The sequence below is a fragment of the Brassica napus genome, chromosome A9 (assembly GCF_020379485.1).
Source record: "Brassica napus cultivar Da-Ae chromosome A9, Da-Ae, whole genome shotgun sequence".
NCBI classification, from domain to species: Eukaryota; Viridiplantae; Streptophyta; class Magnoliopsida; order Brassicales; family Brassicaceae; genus Brassica; species Brassica napus.
In genome coordinates, this window is record NC_063442.1 from 6,215,294 (window position 1) to 6,236,320 (window position 21,027).

The 21,027-nt window shown below is 36.7% G+C and overlaps 3 protein-coding genes across 3 annotated transcripts; 1 reads left to right on the plus strand and 2 right to left on the minus strand.

Annotated features, from left to right (window-relative positions):
• Positions 1-2,634: 2,634 nt before the first annotated feature.
• On the minus strand, positions 2,635-4,569 carry LOC106360732 (protein FMP32, mitochondrial). The gene is made up of 7 exons (XM_013800384.3): positions 4,277-4,569; positions 4,065-4,196; positions 3,918-3,977; positions 3,422-3,498; positions 3,276-3,332; positions 3,084-3,150; positions 2,635-2,985 (listed from the first exon to the last, which is right to left on the minus strand). The coding sequence occupies exons 1-7, from the start codon at positions 4,466-4,468 to the stop codon at positions 2,866-2,868; spliced, it is 705 nt and encodes a 234-aa protein (XP_013655838.1). The 5' UTR covers positions 4,469-4,569; the 3' UTR covers positions 2,635-2,865.
• Positions 4,570-5,501: 932 nt separating this feature from the next.
• On the minus strand, positions 5,502-14,008 carry LOC106360733 (zinc finger CCCH domain-containing protein 19-like). The gene is made up of 10 exons (XM_013800386.3): positions 11,658-14,008; positions 11,470-11,549; positions 10,201-10,388; positions 8,913-9,783; positions 8,701-8,828; positions 8,458-8,517; positions 8,303-8,353; positions 8,059-8,129; positions 7,730-7,872; positions 5,502-7,634 (listed from the first exon to the last, which is right to left on the minus strand). Exons 1-10 carry the CDS (start codon positions 13,859-13,861, stop codon positions 5,791-5,793), a joined length of 5,640 nt encoding a protein of 1,879 aa, XP_013655840.2. The 5' UTR covers positions 13,862-14,008; the 3' UTR covers positions 5,502-5,790.
• Positions 14,009-18,077: 4,069 nt separating this feature from the next.
• LOC106359620 (sugar transport protein 7-like) lies at positions 18,078-20,991 on the plus strand. The gene is made up of 4 exons (XM_048739602.1): positions 18,078-18,441; positions 19,144-19,463; positions 19,581-20,207; positions 20,438-20,991. The coding sequence occupies exons 1-4, from the start codon at positions 18,327-18,329 to the stop codon at positions 20,849-20,851; spliced, it is 1,476 nt and encodes a 491-aa protein (XP_048595559.1). The 5' UTR covers positions 18,078-18,326; the 3' UTR covers positions 20,852-20,991.
• Positions 20,992-21,027: the final 36 nt, after the last annotated feature.

Sequence of the window (21,027 nt, forward strand, 5' to 3'; positions counted from 1 at the left end):
TTGTTCTTTTATTCAAATAATTTGATTCTGGCTAAATCACCACTCATAGGCAAGAACATTCTTTAGATAACCTTTGGCTTAACTAAACTGATCCGTACTCTATTTGCTGAATCATGCAAAATTAAGTCTCTTTCTTCTTTTTTCCCAAGAAAATTCTCAATCTTGTGTAAGAGATTAAATAGAAGATTTAAAGGCGGGAATCCAAATGATTTGTGCGCCATTACTAGTTGGCCTTTTAATAGGCCTGCGATTTGGGCCAATTATCCATTTTGACTAATGCTCCCAAATCTTTTAACAGAAAATATATTTTGACTTCTGAGAGTATGCATGCAGTATTAACGAACTACAATTACATGCAGGAAGGATTCGTTACTAAATCATTTGATTTTGACTAGCATCTGAGTGATCAATGAGAAGTTGATATAACTAGTAAATAAATAAAAACAAATCGGTTTAAAATCAAAAACCATTTTCCCAATAAGATCCTTAAAACTTCTTTTTTATTTTTTAAAATCCTTGATCTTGACTATAAGAAAAGCTAACAGTTCTTCACTGATAAGGGATCAACGATCAACTGCTAAAGATTTCAAATCACACAAAGTTTTATGATCTATTCACCATATTTACAGAAAACCATCAAAGATCAATAGCAAACCTCCAATGTCAGTCTTCCCTAAACTATTATTCCACACAAACCATGTTTTGATGAAGAATATTTACAGAAATCGAAAACATCATTCAGCACCTGAATCTGATGCCGAGCCCGTACTTGCAGTAGATGCACCCACGCTTCGTGAACTCTTTCGGCCCACGCTTCCTAATCCTGTCTCTCTTCACCTTCACGGTTCTTGATATCACCGCATCATAATGTTCATCATCGTACTCGCCATCCTCGTCCTCACATTGTTCCTCGTCCCCTTCGTCGCTGTTGACGTAACCCTCTATCTTGATTCCAAGAGAGTAACGCGACTTAACTCCACGAGGATACACCACCGTCCTCAGGCTATCATCGGCGACGCCGAGATCAAGATTCGCGATGAGGACAATCTTCATGAGCGGCGAAGTAACCGGGGATGAGACGGAGGAGGTGATACGGAGGAAGCGTGCGACGCGTTCGCCAATGACGTATTTAGTCGGCGTCTGTGGTGAGACGGAGGAAGAAGAATCGTCGGAGGCAGTTACGTCATCGGAGAGGTTCACGACAGAGAAGGAATGGCCAGAGGATTCCCTTTTGTGGTGAGGAAGGAGAAGTATAGTCATTGATGGATCGTTCTTGTGGATTTGGGATTTGAGGATGTTTCGTTCAAGGGAGGAGGAGGAAGTTACCTTATATACTTACAGACGCAGCGTCCTTGTGTGTTGTTTCAACTTTCAACTCTGTGGTGATGAGTATAACTCCTTTTTTTTACATACACAATTTAGTTATGAGCTTATTTATTAAATACCATTTTTCTGTTTATAAATTTTTGAAAGCAACTCTCGTTAATTTTTTAATTACATTTTCCATGTGATATGTCAATTTAATTTCTCCTTTATAAACGTTCATTCATAAGATTACATCTTTACCAAAAAGGTCAATGTTTCGCTGTATTATGTGTTCTTTAGTCCCCAAAAAGGTCAATGTTTCAACGGGGAAAATGGAATGCATTTATTTCAATTTCATAAGCAGAATGTTTTGTAAAAGGCATGTTTTGTAAAAATTTGTATAGTATTTGTCTAAAATATTGCAAGTTATTTGAACATTTTTTATTTAAAGAACTTTTAGACTTTTGTTTTAGAAACTTTTAGCCAACAAATTAATTTAGAAAAGCTTTTTATCTAAAACTAAATGTTATATATATGACGTTTAGAGTAATGTACATCTTTTACCTTGTAATAATGTTTTGCATCAAGAAACAAATCAATTTTAAATTGATTGAAGGCTTGTTAATAGAACAAAAGAAGAAGTCTCCATGACTCCATGCATCAACAATACTGATGGACTCACGCCGCAATAATATTCTATGATAAGCAATAGTTGACACCAATGGCAATATTATAAATCTTGTTCCATTTGATGAAAACAAGTCTTCAGATCCTCCTCTAATTTTTTTTTTTTTTGGAGAATGTTAAATTTATTCAAACAAAAAATGCCTTTTTACAAACTAATGCAGCTTGATTCTAGAGTTTTTGTTTTGTGAAACCATAAAAATAAAGCTTAATTCTATGCCCGTGAATCAAACCAATTTGCCATTGCTTGGGTTAGATACTTCCCTCCATATTTGTGTCACCACCGGTGACACGGCAAACCAGTGAAATGAGCTTGATGTAAATGAAAAAGGAAGAAAACCATGCGACAACAATAATTTCACACATTTTCATTCTTTTGGTTTAATTTCTTTTAGCATATTCTTTTGCTCTTAACCACATCAAGATCATTAAAATCGTGCGTTCCTTTGTTGGCTAAGAAAAGAGTCTCCACAAGCTGGAGATGCTGAGACCGTCTATTAGAAGAACGTAGTATCAAGGAACAAAGAAAATGGGGGCATGGTTGTAAGCAACCAAAGGCATCAAGATTAGAGAAATAATTAAATGAGATACTAGCTTCTTTTTTTTGGTGCCATTGTTACTTAGTATATAAAAACAGTAAGGAAATTAGTAGTAAAAAATCAACGATTCGTGGATTGATATAATACTCGAGGCAAATTCAAAACCTGTTCTAGTAAGGATGATTAGCCCAAGAGATCACGAATACAATAGCACTGTTTTTTCTCTTTTCCTCAGCCAGAAAAGAAAAAAGAATATGACACTGAGGTTTCAAGTGAAAAATTGAGAATCCACCAACATTTGTTTTGAGCATATAAGAGTCATGAGGGTTAGATTCAACTACATCATTATGCGAAGGACTGCGAGTCCCACTGCTGAAATGGAGACGAGTGTACCAATGCAGTATTTGATAACTTCGTATTTCGCCGCTTCTAGCTGAGCTCTCAATGCATGAATTTCCTGCAACAAACAAACATATCATGCGTGTTATCAAATCTTCCCAAGTGCGGAAAAAAAAAAATGAAGAGAAAGTTTATGAGTAAAGGAGATAGAAATACTCTGTCAAGCTTGTTCGTGAGGTTTGTTGTTTCCGAATTCTGATTAGCTAGCTCATCACGTATCCGGCTGTAATTAAACAAGACAATCACAATCATATTATACCATATAATTCAAAAACCTCACGCCTTTCACAGATGGAGATGGTGGTAAAATGGTAATAGCCATGTGAGAAAATGTGGAAGCTTTCATACCCTCTTTCAAGATTCAAATCCAAGCGTTGTCCAGCTGTTACCTTATCAATTTCATACCTGTTTCAACTTAAGATGCCTTAGTTTTCAAAAGATATAACAAGATGACATCGAGAATGTGAGAGAGGCTAGATAAAAATTAACAAAACCTTAGCTCGCTTCTCATCTTCTCTATATCCCCTCTTAGTTTTTCTGTCTCGCGTTGTAAAACAGTAAAATGATGCTCCTGCAAAACCAAAAGTTGTAACACAACATCATATGAAAAAGCTGCCTAAGACTCACAGAGAAAGAGAAAGGAAAAAAACATCTTCTCGTGTGTTAAATTTTTGAAGTCCACACAATATCAACGTCAACGACACACTTCAGTGTTGGAATTTCAAAGTAACACAATCTCTCAAACTAGTCACAATCTCTCAAACTAGTCCATAACCCGAAGTAAAAAAATCATAAATGAAGATGTGCATAACGAGCAAACCAGTTTTTGTAACCATAACCAACTGATACAAATGAGATACAATGATGTATGGGGATGGCAAAACGCAATCACAAACTCAAAAGGTTATCCAAAATAAAACTAGAACCTGTATATGTTATTACAAACAACCATATGCAAGATAACAAACAAGAACCTGTATATGTTGTTACCTGAGAGCTTTTGACTTCAGATTTAAATTTGGAGAGATTAGAATCTTGAATCATTTCAATCTGCACCCACAAAGACACACCAAGTAAGACCAAAACAAAACAAAAAGATACAATTTTATTAAGCATTGAAAAAAGCAAACAAAGAACCTTCTGCATCTCAGCCTTGGAAACAAAAGACTCGGAGACATTCTCCAAGCTATCATTCAACACCTCAGTGATCGCAGAAGTAATGGCCTCTGCTTGTTTCGACGGTACACCTTGTGCTTCTAGACTCCTCACCTTTCAACAGCAACAAAAAAAACAAATTAAACATTCCTCAAGATACTCTGCCTTAGCTTTTAGATCTAGGGTAACGTTACCAGAGCCAAGGTATCGACGAGGAAAGCACGCTTCCCGTTGACTTTCGTGAGCTCCGAGATTTGCCTGAACTGGAAGGGACGACGATCGATTAAGCCGTAGGCGGAGGAGGAGGAGGAGCCCAAGCCTCGGGGTCTGGCGATTGAGAGCGCGGATTGAGCTCCTAACAGAGCCAGGCGCTTTGACAAGTTCATCGATCACAAGGGGATTTTGTTTTAGCCCGAAAATGATTGATTGATTTTGAGAGTTGAGAAGAGATTTTGAGGGAAGGGTTTCTTTCTTCTTCCTTCCACTTGGGGGTTTGGTTTGATCTCCCGATGGATGTTAATTTACATACTTACCCTTTGACCAGGACCAGTTTTGATACCAAAACGCGATCGTTTGTTTACTTACTTGCCCGCAAAGTTTTTCTTTTTTTTTTTTCGTTTTTTCCTCCTTTAATCTTTTTAATAATATTGTGTTCAAAGTTTCTTCTCTGTTATGGAGCAACAAGGAAAGAGAGCTGCTTAGCTTACATGGGTCTCAGCTCACACTGTGGAAGTACCCATCGATGGTGAAAATGGCTGAGCTTTTTGGTCATACATCAAGAGTTCTATCTATGACCCAGTGTCCGGATGGTTGTACTGTAGTCTCAGCAGCAGGAGACGAGACTGAAGTTTTGGAATGTTTTTGAAGTACCTGAGACCGTCAGAATACCTGTTACAAAAGCAGCTCGTGGGCCGTTTTCTCATGTGGCTCGTATTGAGACCGTGAAGGCTAGCCTACAAGGAAAGCCACTGATCGATAATTGATCGGATTAAAAAGTTTAATTGTGTAATTTTGTCATCAGAGTTGCTAACTAAAAGGATGCTAATGTAATAGAATGACAGAAGTTTTATCTTCTGTCACCACCTTTATTTGCAAGTCTTCGTTAGACGTTTTCGTCACACATGATCAATTCGTCTACTTCTCAAAAAGTTCTTCTCATCTTTCTTCTTTTGTTCTATACGTACATCTTTGGACAAAACTTGTTTGTTTACAGCCGGTTTGTTCTAAACAACTCGAATGTGGAGCATTAGTTGTTGATAAAGAGGGGGTATGTTTGCTCTTCTTTGGTTTATATCATATAATGCGTCTGTTATGAAACAGAATAAGATGTTGTCAAACTTTATTATTATCTAAAAAAATCAAAGAAAACTTTTTTGTTTGAACAAAGCTTAGTAGAATTTTAAAACGAAACATGATGTATGGGGGTGAATTAAGACTTTCCTAAAGAGAGGTTTACTGATAGAAAACATATAGTTGGTCTAGCAAATACTATATGCAAGAGGGATATTCTCTACCACCATATTCACCACCACGACATTTCAGTACTAAGCCCTTAAACCCCAAAAACAAAGAAACATGTCAAGCTAATTCTGAGTGAAAGGCTCTCAACAAAAGACTCTTGTGCATAGTGTGTCTAAAACGCCTAAAACTGCTTTTTAGGATGCAGCAAACATCACCCAAAAACAGAAGGAGATTGAGAAAAGCTGGTTTAGTTGTGGAGGTAAGTGCAGGCTGCTCCTTTCCTGCAATTTCCATTTTCTCGATGGAACTTGCATACTCTTTGCCCTTTGAAGTTGTTATTATGCCCACCACTTCCACTTGACTGCCTATTCCAACCATACCCAGAATCTCCATTCTGGTTCTGTTGGTTTCCCCAGTAACCAGTTTGGTTCCCTCCTGAGCCACCGCTTGGCATTGCTGTCTGGTTTTGAGTTCCCCAGTTTTGATTACTGTTCCCAGACTGCATCCCTTGACCTGTCTGCATCCATCCAGAGCTTGTACTACTCCCTGGAGCTTGAACTTGGGCTTGGGATTGAGCTTGACCTGTTACACCCCACCCGGAGTTTGGATAAGCTTGTGGTTGTTGTACTTGGGCGGGCCCGCCCCATCCAGGATTAGGCATTCCCTGACCAGTTGGTGGAACCGAAGATGCAGCCCAGTTTACGCTCATTCCAGCTTGAGGAGGACCAGCCCATCCCATGTTTGGATTTACAACAGTCGCTTGACCCCAGCTGCTGTTTTGGTTTGTTGGAGCCTGAGGTTGTCCTGAGTTTTGACTGGTGTTCATAGCCCATGCTGGTGCCTGAGTCTGAGTATTTGATTGGCTTGGAACGGGAGCCCTCCATGGATCAGATGCTGGAAACCCTGGTTGACTTTGCGAGGTGAGAGCACTTGGAGTTGTGGTGCCATAAGACGCAGAACTATTCTGAGAAGAAAATGGAGCATCACCTCTACCACGACCATGTAAATCAAATTTATCCGTCTGCATGTTACCCCAGCTTTGCATTCCGCCTACCGGTGTTGGAGATGGAAGAGGACCAGAAGAACCATAGTGATTAACAGAAACGTTAGCCCGATCTGGTGTTGGAATTGGGTGGGTTCCAGGCTGCAATGCACTAGCAGTGTTTACAACCACAGGGATATCTGTCCTTGAAGCTTGACTCGGGACAGATTGTGCTGAAGGAAAACTCATCGACTGAACAGCTGACTGCGCAGAAGGCTTGGTTGGAGACCATCTGCTCTCAAAACTTCTCCTTTTTGCCGTTGGGGTTGTCATTTGAGTCGGAGTAGGCGATGGAAGGCTTCCACCTGAACTCCAAGTATCCTGAGAATTCTTGGGAATGTCAAGGACTGATGGAGCGGTCCTAGCAGAAGAACCTATATTGGGTTCAGATTGGCTTGATTGACCAGAATAAGCTTTCGTGTAGCTATTATCCACCGACTGGCCTTGCTTCTGAAACAGCCCAGCCAATGCATCAGTCAGGAGAACAGAGTCCAACGATGACTCGTTGGCTTTCCAGATTTCCAACTTAGCAGGGAAGTACCCAGTGTTGTTCCACTTACGGAGCTGCGCCATTGAAAAAGGCCCTTGAACTTTACCAGATGGGTCCTTGTAATGCCACATTTTCTCTGACTCATTTGACTTGGGAGCAGGCTGCGGAACAACAGGAGGAGGTGGCGTTGAGATTACGGGGGCAATTCTAGGAGACAATTCTGGTGGCGCAACAGCACGGGAACTTCTGGGAGGAGGTTCGGGGAGAGAAACAGTTCTCGGCTTCTCAGTGCCTAAATATTGTTGCATGTCTTTTTCTCTTTCTCTACCTGAATTCCACAGACTATCACTAACCTTGTCGTCAGAACTACCAAGATAATCCCCTCTTCCATTAGAGCCTCTACCAGAGTAACTTCTGCTTAACTCACGATTTGCACTTGTGCTTGAGTAGTTACTTGTGCCAGTCCATGATTCATTGGAACTAAATCCTCCCTTTCGTGGAGATATCGGGTCTCTTCCTCTTCTGTTGAAGCTACTACTTCGTCTCCTCAGACTTTTCTCTAGATGCATTACAACAGCCAAAGATCAAAAAACGTTAGAATAGATAACGCCAGACAATAGATGCAAAAAACAAAGCTTGATTTTTATACGAAACCTTTTTCTTTTTCTTCTTCGTCTTCGGACTCATAATCTGGGTCCATCTTGGGATCAGCATGTATTTCTGGAATTTCTTCTAGCCTGCGCTGCCGTTCCTCTGGAGACTTCAGCAGTTGCACTTTCTCAACACATTCTCGCAGCGTAACAATGGGTTAAGGATTACTTACGTAAGTGAACAGAAAATAATGAAATTATATGCTTTTGACGACAAATGACAGATCATTTGCTCTTTCCCTGAAGTACAAAAACATACACACAGAAGCATTCCCAGAGCATCGGCAATAATCATTGTGACAGAACTAAAAAAAAATCAACAGATAAGGATATTCTTTTCTGTGGCCCATGTCGCTAGCACGATCACGCAAATGACTGAAACGTAGGATCTCTGCGTCCAACAACTGCATCATAAAAGTAACAAATTTCAAAACATAAGAGAGACGATAGAACACTAGTCATGCACATTGCCTGGGCAGATTAGTACAGTACTACAGTTAATCTCCGTTTCCCAATCTAGAGAGCTCACTTACCAAACGTATAATAATGAGTAAAAGGACAATGATTAACAACTTACGTTTTTTACCCTCACTTCCTGCAGCGCTATGGCCTTTTCTTGTATATCACCCTAAAAAAACAATTGACATTAGAATACCCAAAAAAGTAAAAGCATGACGGTTGACAGAATTTAAGACGCAACCATATGCAGACTTAAAATAATATGAAGCATACCACTGTCAGCCTGTTGATTAATCCACATTTTATGCTCTGCCTTAGACGATTGCATTCATCCTGAAATTATTGCACGGAAGCTATTGGTTAAACATATGGCATTCTTGCACAATTACTGCTCGCTAATCAGGAGAAGTTCGCTAAGAAAAGAGTAACACTGCCTCCTCGGCTTGTCAACATATGAAAATGCAAAGAGAATTCTACGTAAGAACTAAAGTTCGAATCAGCAGAAGAGTGTGTCACCTCAGTGAAATCTTGATTTGATATAATGTCGATGGATATCACTTCTGTTTTGTCCAAGTTCAATATCTCAAGTACATAGTCTGTTGTTTTTTTGCCAACTTTATAGGGTTCAGGAGCTTTGCTTGTGCCTGTGTTTCAAACCAAAAGGATTAGAGTCAACCTTTGAATTAACCATATATTAAAATAATCAGTAAAATGGAAACTAAACATACCAACAACTTGAACCAGTCGATATAAATCTTGCTTTTGATTTCCAGATATCCTTAACCTAACAAATGCACTAGCTACTTTTTCTTCGAACGCTGTAGAATCTTCAAGTAGATCTTCCACCAAGCTCCGCCTCAAGTATATCAAATTGATGTTGTGCATATCAACAGCGGCAAAATCATCAAGATTGGATTGACGCCCTTTCCTTGCACCCTTTTTACGTGTTTTACGTTTCTTATCCTTCGCACTTTTCACTGGATGGTCCACGTTTTCATCAAGATCCACATAGTCAGGGTCTGTATCAACAATGCTACCTTGAATATTATCTGCCTGCTGCTGCTCTTTATCAAGGAAATGGGTATCAAGGATATTTAACATCTCAAAGTGCCCAACATGAGATTTCCCGAACAAATTCTTAAGCCTGGAGTCACAAACAACTTGGCTTTTACGACGGGGATCACGAAGATTGTATTTTTTTATATAATCCAGCAGGAGCGCGTGTACTTCTGTGGAAGGTAAGAAAGATCTGTCACCACGTCTCATGTGCGCGACAACATCCAAAAGTTCCTTGGAAGCCCACGTTTCACCTGACGAGCTTTTATTAGCTGGAGATTGGTTTTTCTCCGCAGAACCAGGCTTCGATCGACTTCTAGTCTTCCTCTTTTTTGGAGAACTATCCGAATCTGATCCTTCATCAGTTACATAGTCAATCTCCCTGGCTGTTCCCTGTTTACCAGCATGAGACTTATTTCCTTTCTGTGGGCTCTTAGCCTGATCAAGTTCTTCTGGACTTATAGATAGCTGCGTTTTCAAATCAATCCAGTAATCCTTGAAGAGAGATTCCCAGCTGGTCTTGTCATCAAAATCCAACTGCGCCTATAAAAGACAAAACAGATTCAGTGAGAGGTATCAGAAAAAGAAGACTGACATTCAAATTGATAGTGGAAACTAAGGTATAAACGAAAATCAACTATTTGGTGTGGAACAACGATGACCAAATTCATATGTATTAGTCATATTTCAAAGTAAAAAGACAGAGACGTATGCTTATAATGCATCAACCAAGTTGAAAGCTCATAAACACGTGCATAATGCAATAGAGTAATTCTCCAGGAGAAAACAGAATCAGTAAGTATCATCAACCTTTCTATGCTTGGTCCACAAAATGTTTGATGAGAGAAACGGTAAAAGCAAGTTCATGCGGTACTTAAACATGATGATCAGTTTTATCAACAGATAATCACAAGAAAAAAAATCAACAAGAAAGAAAACTAAAAGTGTATTCAAGCATACCGGCTCCTTCTTTTCCTGCTCCTCTCTTTCTATCAACTTGATTGTCTCCATGCATGTTTCACAGAAACCCTTATTACCTCTTATGCAAAAAAAGACAGCATCCTTGGCGCAGCCCTTGCATAATGAAAACACACATGTGTAGCACAAGTATGTCGCAGTTTTCTCACATTTGCTACACTGGTGCCATCCTATTCATGAAAATGTAACATTGTGTTAGGTTCTAGTATAGAGACATAGAAATAAACCTTCAAAGATTAAGCTTACCAAATACATACATATACAGAGATAGGTAACAAACGAAAATATGACAAATGACCACTCAAACATTATACTATCTAAAGTGTATATGATGTATTCTAACATATGAGGGACAGTAACATACTAAGATACGGCACAGTGTTCTTTGGGCTCCTACATCACATTAGCGTCTGTTATTTATTACCATATGTACCAAAAGTGATTGTGAACCCATTGCTAAAGACACGAATCATCAACAAATCGGTACAAAGGGAAAATAGCTTAGAGAGAACCATTAGTCGATGCCTAACAGAAATGAAAAATCAATATCTTTCTCTTTATATCAAAAGGTTCTCCTAACAAGTTTAAATGGATAGAATTATAGTGACGATGTCACCACTACCAAAGTATATAAAAGCATCAATGCTAGTGTATTTTTCAAAAAAAAATTACTTAATAAACGACACAAGAGATCCCACTGCTGCTACCGTTGACAACAGCGAATCAACTAAAAGCCACCGTTGTCAAGTTCTTGGGAATTTCAACGACTACACAGCCTTGATAGCAATCAGACATCCATTTCACAAACAAATTGCCCTTGCCTGTGTAGCATTTGACAGTGGTACAAAAGGCTTGAGACTAAAGAAAGATTCAATAAGGAAGGACATTGAATGAAATACGATGTGCAAAGCAAAAGCAATAGATAATAACTTTCAACTAAAGTTTCAAACTTATAATCTGAGATGAGTAAAGGAAAAAGGGATTTAGGATAAATGCATACTATTAGCCAGGAACTCAAACGAAAGAAGAAAGAAAAAGCTTGAATTACCAAGACATTGCAATAAAAATCATAATCAGAATGACAGATAAAAAACATATACCATTATGATTTCTAAAAAATTAACAATGTTAAAGACACTGTAAATAACTAAGGTAAACAATATACATACACCACTCAGAGAAATTTTAGCAGATTATGTGTCATGTTTTCCTGAACTATATTCACTGATTAAATAACAGAGAAAAACTTACCACAGTTCCATTTACCCTTTGACCGGAAAAAATCCTCGTCTTGATTTACACAGGAAGGGTGGTAAGCTTTTGGGCAACCCCTGCAAGCCAACATAATCGTACATTTAAATACACAAAAGTTATCATCTGTTAAAGGGACCAGAAGAAAGAAGGAGAAAAGAGCACATGAACTACAAATTTAAGTTTACCTGCGGTCACAAAGGACAAGGTCACCCCCATCAAAACATATGAAACAAACATCTTCCTCTTTCTTCTTTCCCGTCTTTGTATTTCTAACCCGCTTCCTCTTTCCTCCAACACCCTTATTTTCTTCCTCGACGTCCTCTGCATCTTCATCCCCCGTCTCAGCCGTTACACTCTCATCCTGTGTCGCTGTTAGTTCTGTCATTTCTATCTCTTCCTGACTTTCCTTCCCCTCCTCTATATCAGCTAATGAGGAGTCTACATGCGTTTCCGCATCAGTCATGTTTTCATCTTTCTCCTCATCCTCATCTTCGGTCCTTGCCTCGGTTTCTTCTGACATTTCAGCAGCTTTTGTTCCGTCTACTTTACCCTCAACAGTCTCCTCTTGTGTCTCTGTCATTTCTGTCATTTCTGCCATTCCCATCTCCTCCTGTCTTTTCTTCTCCTCCTCAGTATCAGCTACCGATGAGTCTCCAAGAGTTTTCACATCCATCATGTTTTCATCTTTCTCGTGATCCACATCTACGGACCTTGTCTCTGTTTCTTCTGATGCTTCAGCAACTTTTGTTCTGACTGCTTTACCCTCAACAGTCTCCTCCTGTGTCTCTGTCATTTCTGCTAATCCCATCTCTTCCTGAATTTCCTTCCCCTCCTCAATATCAGCCACCAAGGAGTCTCCATGTGTTTTCACATCAGCCATGTCATCATCCTTTTCCTGATCCTCATCTTCGATCCTTGTCTCTGTTTCTTCTGACACTCCATCAATTTTTGCTCCCTCCACTTTATCCGTAACAGTCTCTTCCAGTTCTTCTGTCACTCCCATCTCTTCAAGATCTTCCCTCCCGCCCTCAATATCAGCTGTCGAGGAGTCTCCATGGATTTTCACATCTTCCGCCATATCAGTCATGTCATCCATTTTCTCCTCATCCTCATGTCTGATCACTGTCCCTGTTTCTTCGGATGCTTCAGCAATCTTTGTTTCGTCTACTTTAGCCAGTTCCTCAGATAGTTTTTGGGTTTCCTCCAAATCAACTGTCTGTTCTGCTTCACCTACACCAGCCATTCCTTCACCATCTTCCTCTATCCCATCACCATATTTAACATATGTTTCCACTTCTTCTGCAGACTCTGGTACATGCATGTCCACTGATTTACCAGCTTCTGGATCCTTCTCAACATTTTCTTTGACATCATCCATAACAGTTTCCTTATCTACAGACGATTCACCCACTCGAGTCTCATTTTTTTCTGAACCCTCATTAGCCACATCATCCACATCTTGGGGATTAGTTTTGATCTCCAACACAGGCTTTTCTTCCTCCTCAGTTTTCTTCAATAACTGATTACCCATAGCACCTTCTGTGACATCCATATCTTCTTTTGCATCTCCATCTGTCAGATCTCTAGCTTCTTCACCAATTTGCAACTCTTTTAATAGCTCTTGCTCTAAAGGAACTGAATCAACACTAGCCACGCTAGCTACATCCTTATCCTGAGATGAAATTTCAGTAAAACCAGCCACGCTAGCTACATCTTTAGCATCGGGAATATCTATGTCAACACTAACTATATCTTCCAAGGAGGCAGCTTGAGCTGCAGTGTCCTCCTCCATGACATCAAGCTTACTCTCTATCGCCTGACTACTCTTCTCATCGGCCTTACCTCCACAAACTACCTCTTGGCTTCCCTCTCTCAGAGAATCATCTCCGTTTACCTCAGAAGCTGGAGGCTCTTCTTCTTTGCTTTCCTCGAGATTGTCTCCTGAAATCGAAACCTTTTCACTACCTAACCCTAACAAATTAGCTGCTGAATCACTCTGCTCAGCCGCGCGGTCCTCTTCTCCTCCTTCACCAACCACCGGAGGAACCACCTCCACCGCAGCGCCACCACCAACCAAATCCAAGGAACCGCACTCCTGAGCAACGAAACTCGCATTCTCTTCTCCTCCTCCGCCTCCCTCCACGGCCAGGTCTGCGGAAACGGCATCAACCACACCACTCATCTCAGCGACGGGATTCAAAACCGCAGCGGCGGTGTCAACCGCATCAATTCCTTTCGCACCCGTAGCTCCATCGCACCCGCCTCCTTCCTCGGCGGCAACGGAAGATTCGCCGCGTGGTCCTGTGAGATTAGGGTCGTTCGAAACGTGAATACATTCAGGGTCATCTCGCATCGACTCAAAGGAAGCTTTCGCCGAGTCGGAATCCATAAAGCGATAAATAGGGATCAGCTTCGCCGGCTACAACAGTGGTCCATAAATTCACAAATTGAGAAGAGGAAAAGATCTGAAAGCCTTTTTAGGGTTTTCTAGAGCGATGATTTTGTTTTTTTTTTTTTTTTTACAGGAACATTGTCAGGTGTAGCAACCACATTAGATACATCTTATATACACTAATTTCTAGGTTGTGCGAACACTTTTTTGAGGTCGGTTGGTTAAGAACTTTAGACGATGTGGTGGGAGTCTTCAACGTCTCAGGTTCGATCTCTTTCTTGAATTCATTTGCTCTTCCGCGAGATTGATTACCATTACATTTTTTTGTTTTCAGTTGACATTAATATTAAAGCCCAATGGGCTATGGGCTAGAACAAAATAATGGACGTAGTTTAATAATGAGCAATTCTCTCTAGTCCATTTTAAATCCCTTATATATTAATTGAGGAACATTTGAAAAGATGTAACCTCAATTTTATATTAATTAAAAGAGGCCCCAATGCATAGGTGGCACTCAATTAGGTAGTCAATTACATTCAATTGAAAAATAAGTAGGTCCACATTCGATTTTTATATGTTGTTAGATACATAAGTTGGTCAAACTATATGATATAATGATATGATATGATATTTTCTTTCCTTAAAGAAAACCTACGGAATTACCATAAATGACTAACATATATATGACAATTAATGAGTTTAATAATAAAGATTTGATAACAATGTATATCTCCTCCGTCATTTTTTGTTTAATTTTATATTATTAAAATAAATTAAACAATCAAATTAGCTATAAAAATAAAATTTAGATTTTTTCGTATATGTTATATTTTGAATTTTTAAAAACGACAATAAATGACTAAAACTATTAAAATTATTATGTTAAAAATTAATGATCAATGGTTTAACATTTTTATTATAAGAAGATACACATGATTTTAAAACCATATGAGTAAAAAATATCATTTAATAATAAAATAAATATATATATATATTAAACACTATATACCATAAGATTACATAAATATTTTAATATTAAAACTTTCAATGAATTTTCAAGAACATTTATAAATTATAAACTTATTAAAAATTTCAGATTGAAAATTTTGTTATCGATGATTTAAATATTTTGTTATAAAACGATATGAACGATCATAGAACCGTATGATTATAAATTCTTATTTAATAAATAATTATATAAAATATACTATTCCTAGAAAAATAGGTTGGTCCATCTTAACTTATATTACACTTTTTATTAAACTAACTATCGAATTGATAAATAACGTACCAAAAAATGTTTTGCACTTTCCTTAAATAAAAGCTACGAAATTACCTAATATGATTAACGTATATGTGAAAATTAATTATAATGAATAATAAATATTTGATAACAATTTTTGTATCTTAGTTCTTTTTTTAATTTTATATTATTAAAATATATTTAAAAATCACATTAAATATATAATAAAAACATTTATAATTTTTCTTATATGTTATATTTTGAATTTTTCAAAACGTCTATAAATTATTAGAAATTTGAAGATCCCCACTCTGAAAATTTTGTGATCAATAGATTATTTTTTTTGTCATAATAAGTTACAAATGATCATAAAATTGTATTAAGATGAACTTTTATTTAATATTATAAGAAGATACACATTATTTTAAAACCATATGAGTAAAAAATATCATTTAATAATAAAACATATATATTTATATATATATATAGATTATAATATATACCATAAGATTACATAAATATTTTAATATTAAAACTTTCAATGAATTTTCAAAAACATTTATAAATTATAAACTTATTAAAGATTTCACATTGAAAATTTTGTTATCGATGATTTAAATATTCAGTTATAAAATGATATGAATGATCATAGAACTGTATGATTATAAATTCTCATTTAATAAATGACTATATAAAATATACTATTCTTAGAAAAATAGGTTGGTCCATCTTGACTTACATTATATTTTTTTATTAAACTAACTATCGAATTGATAAATAATCTAGCAAAATTTTTTTTGCACTTTCCTTAATTAGAAGCTACGAAATTACCTAATATGATTAACGTATATATGAAAATTAATTATTATGAATAATAAATATTTGATAACAATTTTGGTATCTTAGTTCTTTTTTTTTAATTTTATATTATTGAAAGATATTAAAAAATCACATTAAATATATAATAAAAACATTTATATTTTTTCTTATATGTTATATTTGAATTTTTCAAAACGTCTATATATTATTAGAAATTTGAATATTCCCACTCTGAAAATTTTGTGATCAATAGATTATTTTTTTGTTATAATAAGTTACAAATGATCATAAAATATAACGCATATGAATTTTTATTTAATGAATATTCAAACTAAATAATATATATATATATATAAAAAAACACTAATGATTTAAAGCAACAAGATTGGCTGATCAATTTAGTCGTCCAGTTGAAATCTTTCAAAAGTATGTGAAAAACTAAAGTCAAAGTAAATATGGATTTAGAATAGTAGTTATATTTTACTAACCAAATACCGAAAAAAACGAACCGAACCGAAACCAATCCGATATCCGGATTAATCCAAATGAAGCCAAACTATTGTTTCATTTTCCAAAATATAATAAAAATAATAACTTAATTCCGCGCAAGGCGCGGGTCTTATCCTAGTTTTGGTCATTAAAACAAAAAAACCTTCAAAAAATAATCGAAATACCTCTTTTTATATTAAATTTTTTAATATTTATCTTTTTTAAAAAAATTGAAATTTTACCCTCAAAACTCCACATTTTAACTCTAAACTCTATGTCTAGTTAACTATAGGTATAAATGTATATTTACCATTTAATAAAAAAAAGTGTTGGTTATTTTCCTCTTTAAATGATATTTTATAAAAATAAACTAAAAAAAATATTCTATAAAATATTTATTTAATAATTTGATAAACACGGATAAGCAAATAGAAAAAGTTTGGATACATATCACTATGTTAGTAGAGAGATAAAAGATAAACCGCTTTGTAGATATTACAGCAGTTCTAATAGAAGTCTCTAAATTAATATCTAGTTTATAGTAAAAAAAAAAAGACAAAAGTATATGAATGTGTCAGAACTGGTTCTAAACATCTTGAGAACCTTTGAAATGTTGTTTTTGTAAATGTCACATTTTAACTGGTTCATGCTAGAAAAACGAAATTTAATTTCGTTACATAATAAATTTATTTTAGAATATTATTAAGTGTCAGAGATACTCAACAATTAGCTAAAAAAACCATAAAGAATTTGAAAATTAAGTAAATATACATGATATGACAAGTTGTGTGTCTATGAACAAAGATACTATGATGTGGGATTTAAGGTATTGAGTTAATTACGAGAAAAGTTGTGTATACGGGATGCAATTTCACTACTGCTTTTGGTACTTAACCGTTAATGGTGCCCTAATATGTATCCGACAATGAAAAACACAAGTACTCCGATTATCACTGAAAGCTCTTCCTAAGTGATCCCAAATCGACCTAGCACATGTATCCCTATTCCTCTTTTGCGAAAGCATCACCTGAAATAACTAAAACACTTCAAACTCGTTGGATTGATAAAATCTAAGATTTACTAGTGGAATAAAAAGTGGAAAATCTTCAGACATCTTCAAAGAAGACCTCAAATATATTTTTATAATCTTAAACTGATCCGATCCATCTCAATTCTCACTAAAAAGAAATTTACATTCTCCTGAAATTTACATCGGCTAGTGAAGATATTCTAAAAAGTTGATTTTTCTGTAAAGTTGATTCATATAATATGAAGAGTCCTGCATTTATTAATCTATACTTTCTTTTTATTTCTTTTGCTTCTGCACCTCATTCAAATATTGACTTAAAATTGTGGACTCAAATTTACACCTCCAACGATATTGTCGTTGCATCATTACTCATATTTAAAGCTACACAATACAATTTTGTAGGAAATCATGTTCTTATAAATCATTCTATATGTAAACATATTGTTTTTTTTTAAGTAGTTTATTCGCTCTCACAATAATGTAAAATAGATAGGAGCTGTAAAGAACTTCCCTACAAAGCACATTTATTCCGTGGAGTTTCCTCTCATAATTTCAAAAAAAAAAAAAATTCATTGAAATAGGAATACATGCAAATAGCATGAAGACAAGATCAGAAAAAGGAAAAACACTTGTTTCTAATCCAAGCTAACATTCTACCAACACACAAGTTGATCAAACGCCCAATACGCAAGAGGAAACCAACTTGATAAAAACAAAATGAAACGAGCCACATAACACGGCCGGGTAACATAAAACGAAGATGTTAGTGTAACTTTTTCTTTGTTTCGTTTGTTCTCGCAGGCTTGAGAATTTGCAGAGAATATCATTTAATGTAAGCCAAATAATAAGTAGTACGTAGACGAAGGAGCACACAAAAAAAAATGGCAAATGAGAGAGCAGAGCAATACCAAGGGAAGACCACCGGGTTCGTCACCATAACTTGCCTTGTTGCGGCCATTGGTGGATGCATGTTTGGATATGACGTCGGAGTCGCAGGTACTAGTAAAAAATTAGTGCTTAAGTGTCTTAAACGACTCAAAGTAGGCATGGGCGTTAAAGAACAAATCAGTGTTTTCTTTTTTTTTTTGCTTTTTACGAATTAACTTCTTAGGCCACATTCAGGCTTCATATATATGCAGCTATATTAGATCTATTATGGATCTGATTTATTTTGAGTTCGCTTAATAATAATAATAATAATTTGGATCCTGGTATTTTCAGATATCATATTAAAATAAACATGAAATTAAATATTTAAGATACTTATTTAGATTTCAAATACTCATTTCGGATACTAATTTGAATCTTTGATAGAATTTTTCAGGTCTTTTTGGGAATATTTGGTTTTTGGGGTTTTTTATTATATGCATTCCAATTCTGTTAATAATACTTTGAGTTCGTATATATATATATATATATATATATATATATATATATATATATATATATATATATATATATATATATATATATATATATATATTATACCATTCATCAAAATAATTTTACAGCTGTAAATTCTGATTTTTCTGGTTGGTGTTCAATTTGGGTTTGGGTTTTTTTTCTTTCCATGTTTCAAATTTTGAGTCCCACCTGATTTTATACCAACCTACCAATCACTAAAAGATCCATTCAGCTATCTCGGAGTTTTTGGGTTTGGATCTTGAGTCACTCAAGGGCTTTGGCTGTACTTTACAGGTGGTGTCACATCGACGGATGACTTCCTCAGAGAGTTTTTCTCCAACGTGTATGCCAAAAGGAGAAACGCTCACGAAAACAACTATTGCAAGTTCAACGATCAAGGACTTGCCGCATTCAACTCATCACTCTACATTGCTGGTTTGGTTGCCACACTTGTGGCCTCACCAATCACTAGAAAATATGGACGTCGTGTAAGCATCATATGCGCTGGGATCTTCTTCCTAGTTGGAGCTGCTGTGAATGCTGGATCAGTGAACCTCTCCATGCTTCTCCTCGGACGGATTATGCTTGGCTTTGGCGTTGGATTTGAATCCCAGGTTATGTGAGAAAATTAAATGTGTTAAAAAAATAAAATAAAATAAATGTGTAACGAAAAAACACAAAAATCTTAATTACCTGACTAGACAAAATCTCTCTTTCTTTTTTTATTACAGGCAGTTCCTGTTTACTTATCAGAGGTGTCACCAGCCCATATAAGAGGTGCTCTCAGCGTTTTGTTTCAGTTGGCAACAACTCTTGGGATCTTTTCAGCCAACATGATCAGTTACGTGACGCAGAAGTTTAGTCCTTGGGGCTGGAGGCTGGCTCTTGGTACAGCCGCTTTTCCAGCTCTGCTCATGTCTCTCGGAGGCTACTTCCTTCCCGAGACTCCCAACAGCTTGATCCAAAGAGGGTTGACTGAAAAAGGCCGACATGTCCTTGAGAAGCTAAGGGGAACTAGAAACGTCGACGCCGAGTTTCAAGATCTGATAGATGCCAGCCTCTTGGCAAGCTCCATCAAGCATCCTTTCAGAGAGATTCTGGAGAAACGCCACAGGCCTCAGCTTGTCATGGCGGTTCTCATGCCTATGTTTCAGATTCTCACCGGCGTCAACTGCATTCTATTTTACGCGCCTGTTATGTTCCTCACGATGGGATTTGGTGAAAACTCTTTGCTCTACTCGGGAGTTCTATTAGGGTTTGTCCTTGTTCTTTCGACATTTGTTTCTATCGGGTTAGTGGACAAGCTTGGACGAAGACCTCTGCTCTTAAGCGGTGGATTACAAATGATCACCTGCCAGGTAAGAAGATCATCAACTTTTTTATACTTACCCTACGAGATTTTGGAGAGTTTAAAAATGATTTCTATGGTTTGGAGGTTTGAATTTTTTTTTACAAATATGGGAGCCTATTTATATAAAAAAAAATTCAAAAATTTTGGAGGAGTTTGAAACGAATGTTTCAACTGGCTTGGTCCAGAACCGGTGATGCCTACAAACATCACCAATGCAACTCATGTTTTTGAACACAGATCATAGTCTCGGTGATTTTGGGATTGAAACTTGGAGACAACCAAGAGCTGTCACAAGGATACTCCATCATGTTGGTCATCTTCTTTTCACTCTTTGTTCTCGGATACGGATGGTCATGGGGTCCTCTTGGCTACACTGTACCGAGTGAAGTGTTTCCCTTGGCCATCCGTTCCGCAGGGCAGAGTATCACCGTTGCTGTTAATCTCCTCTTCACCTTCATCGTGGCTCAGGCATTTCTTTACCTCCTATGTGCACTCAAGTTTGGTATCTTTCTTTTATTTGCTTGTTGCGTTTCTGTGATGACCATCTTTGTCTACTTCATGTTGCCTGAGACCAAAGGAGTGCCAATTGAAGATATGTCACTCATTTGGACCGAACATTGGTTCTGGAAGAAAATGTTGCCTGAAAACTAGCTATAAGACCAGCCATGCACAAAGCACTAAAGCAGTTTGCCTAGAACTACTGTAAGGAAAACCATTTCCATCTAACCTAATAATTGATTATGTCCAAATGTTTTCAAATTCATTACAGCTTCTGCTGCATTACTAATAACTTTTGCATATTTTGCCTCAAAAATGTATATATCTTT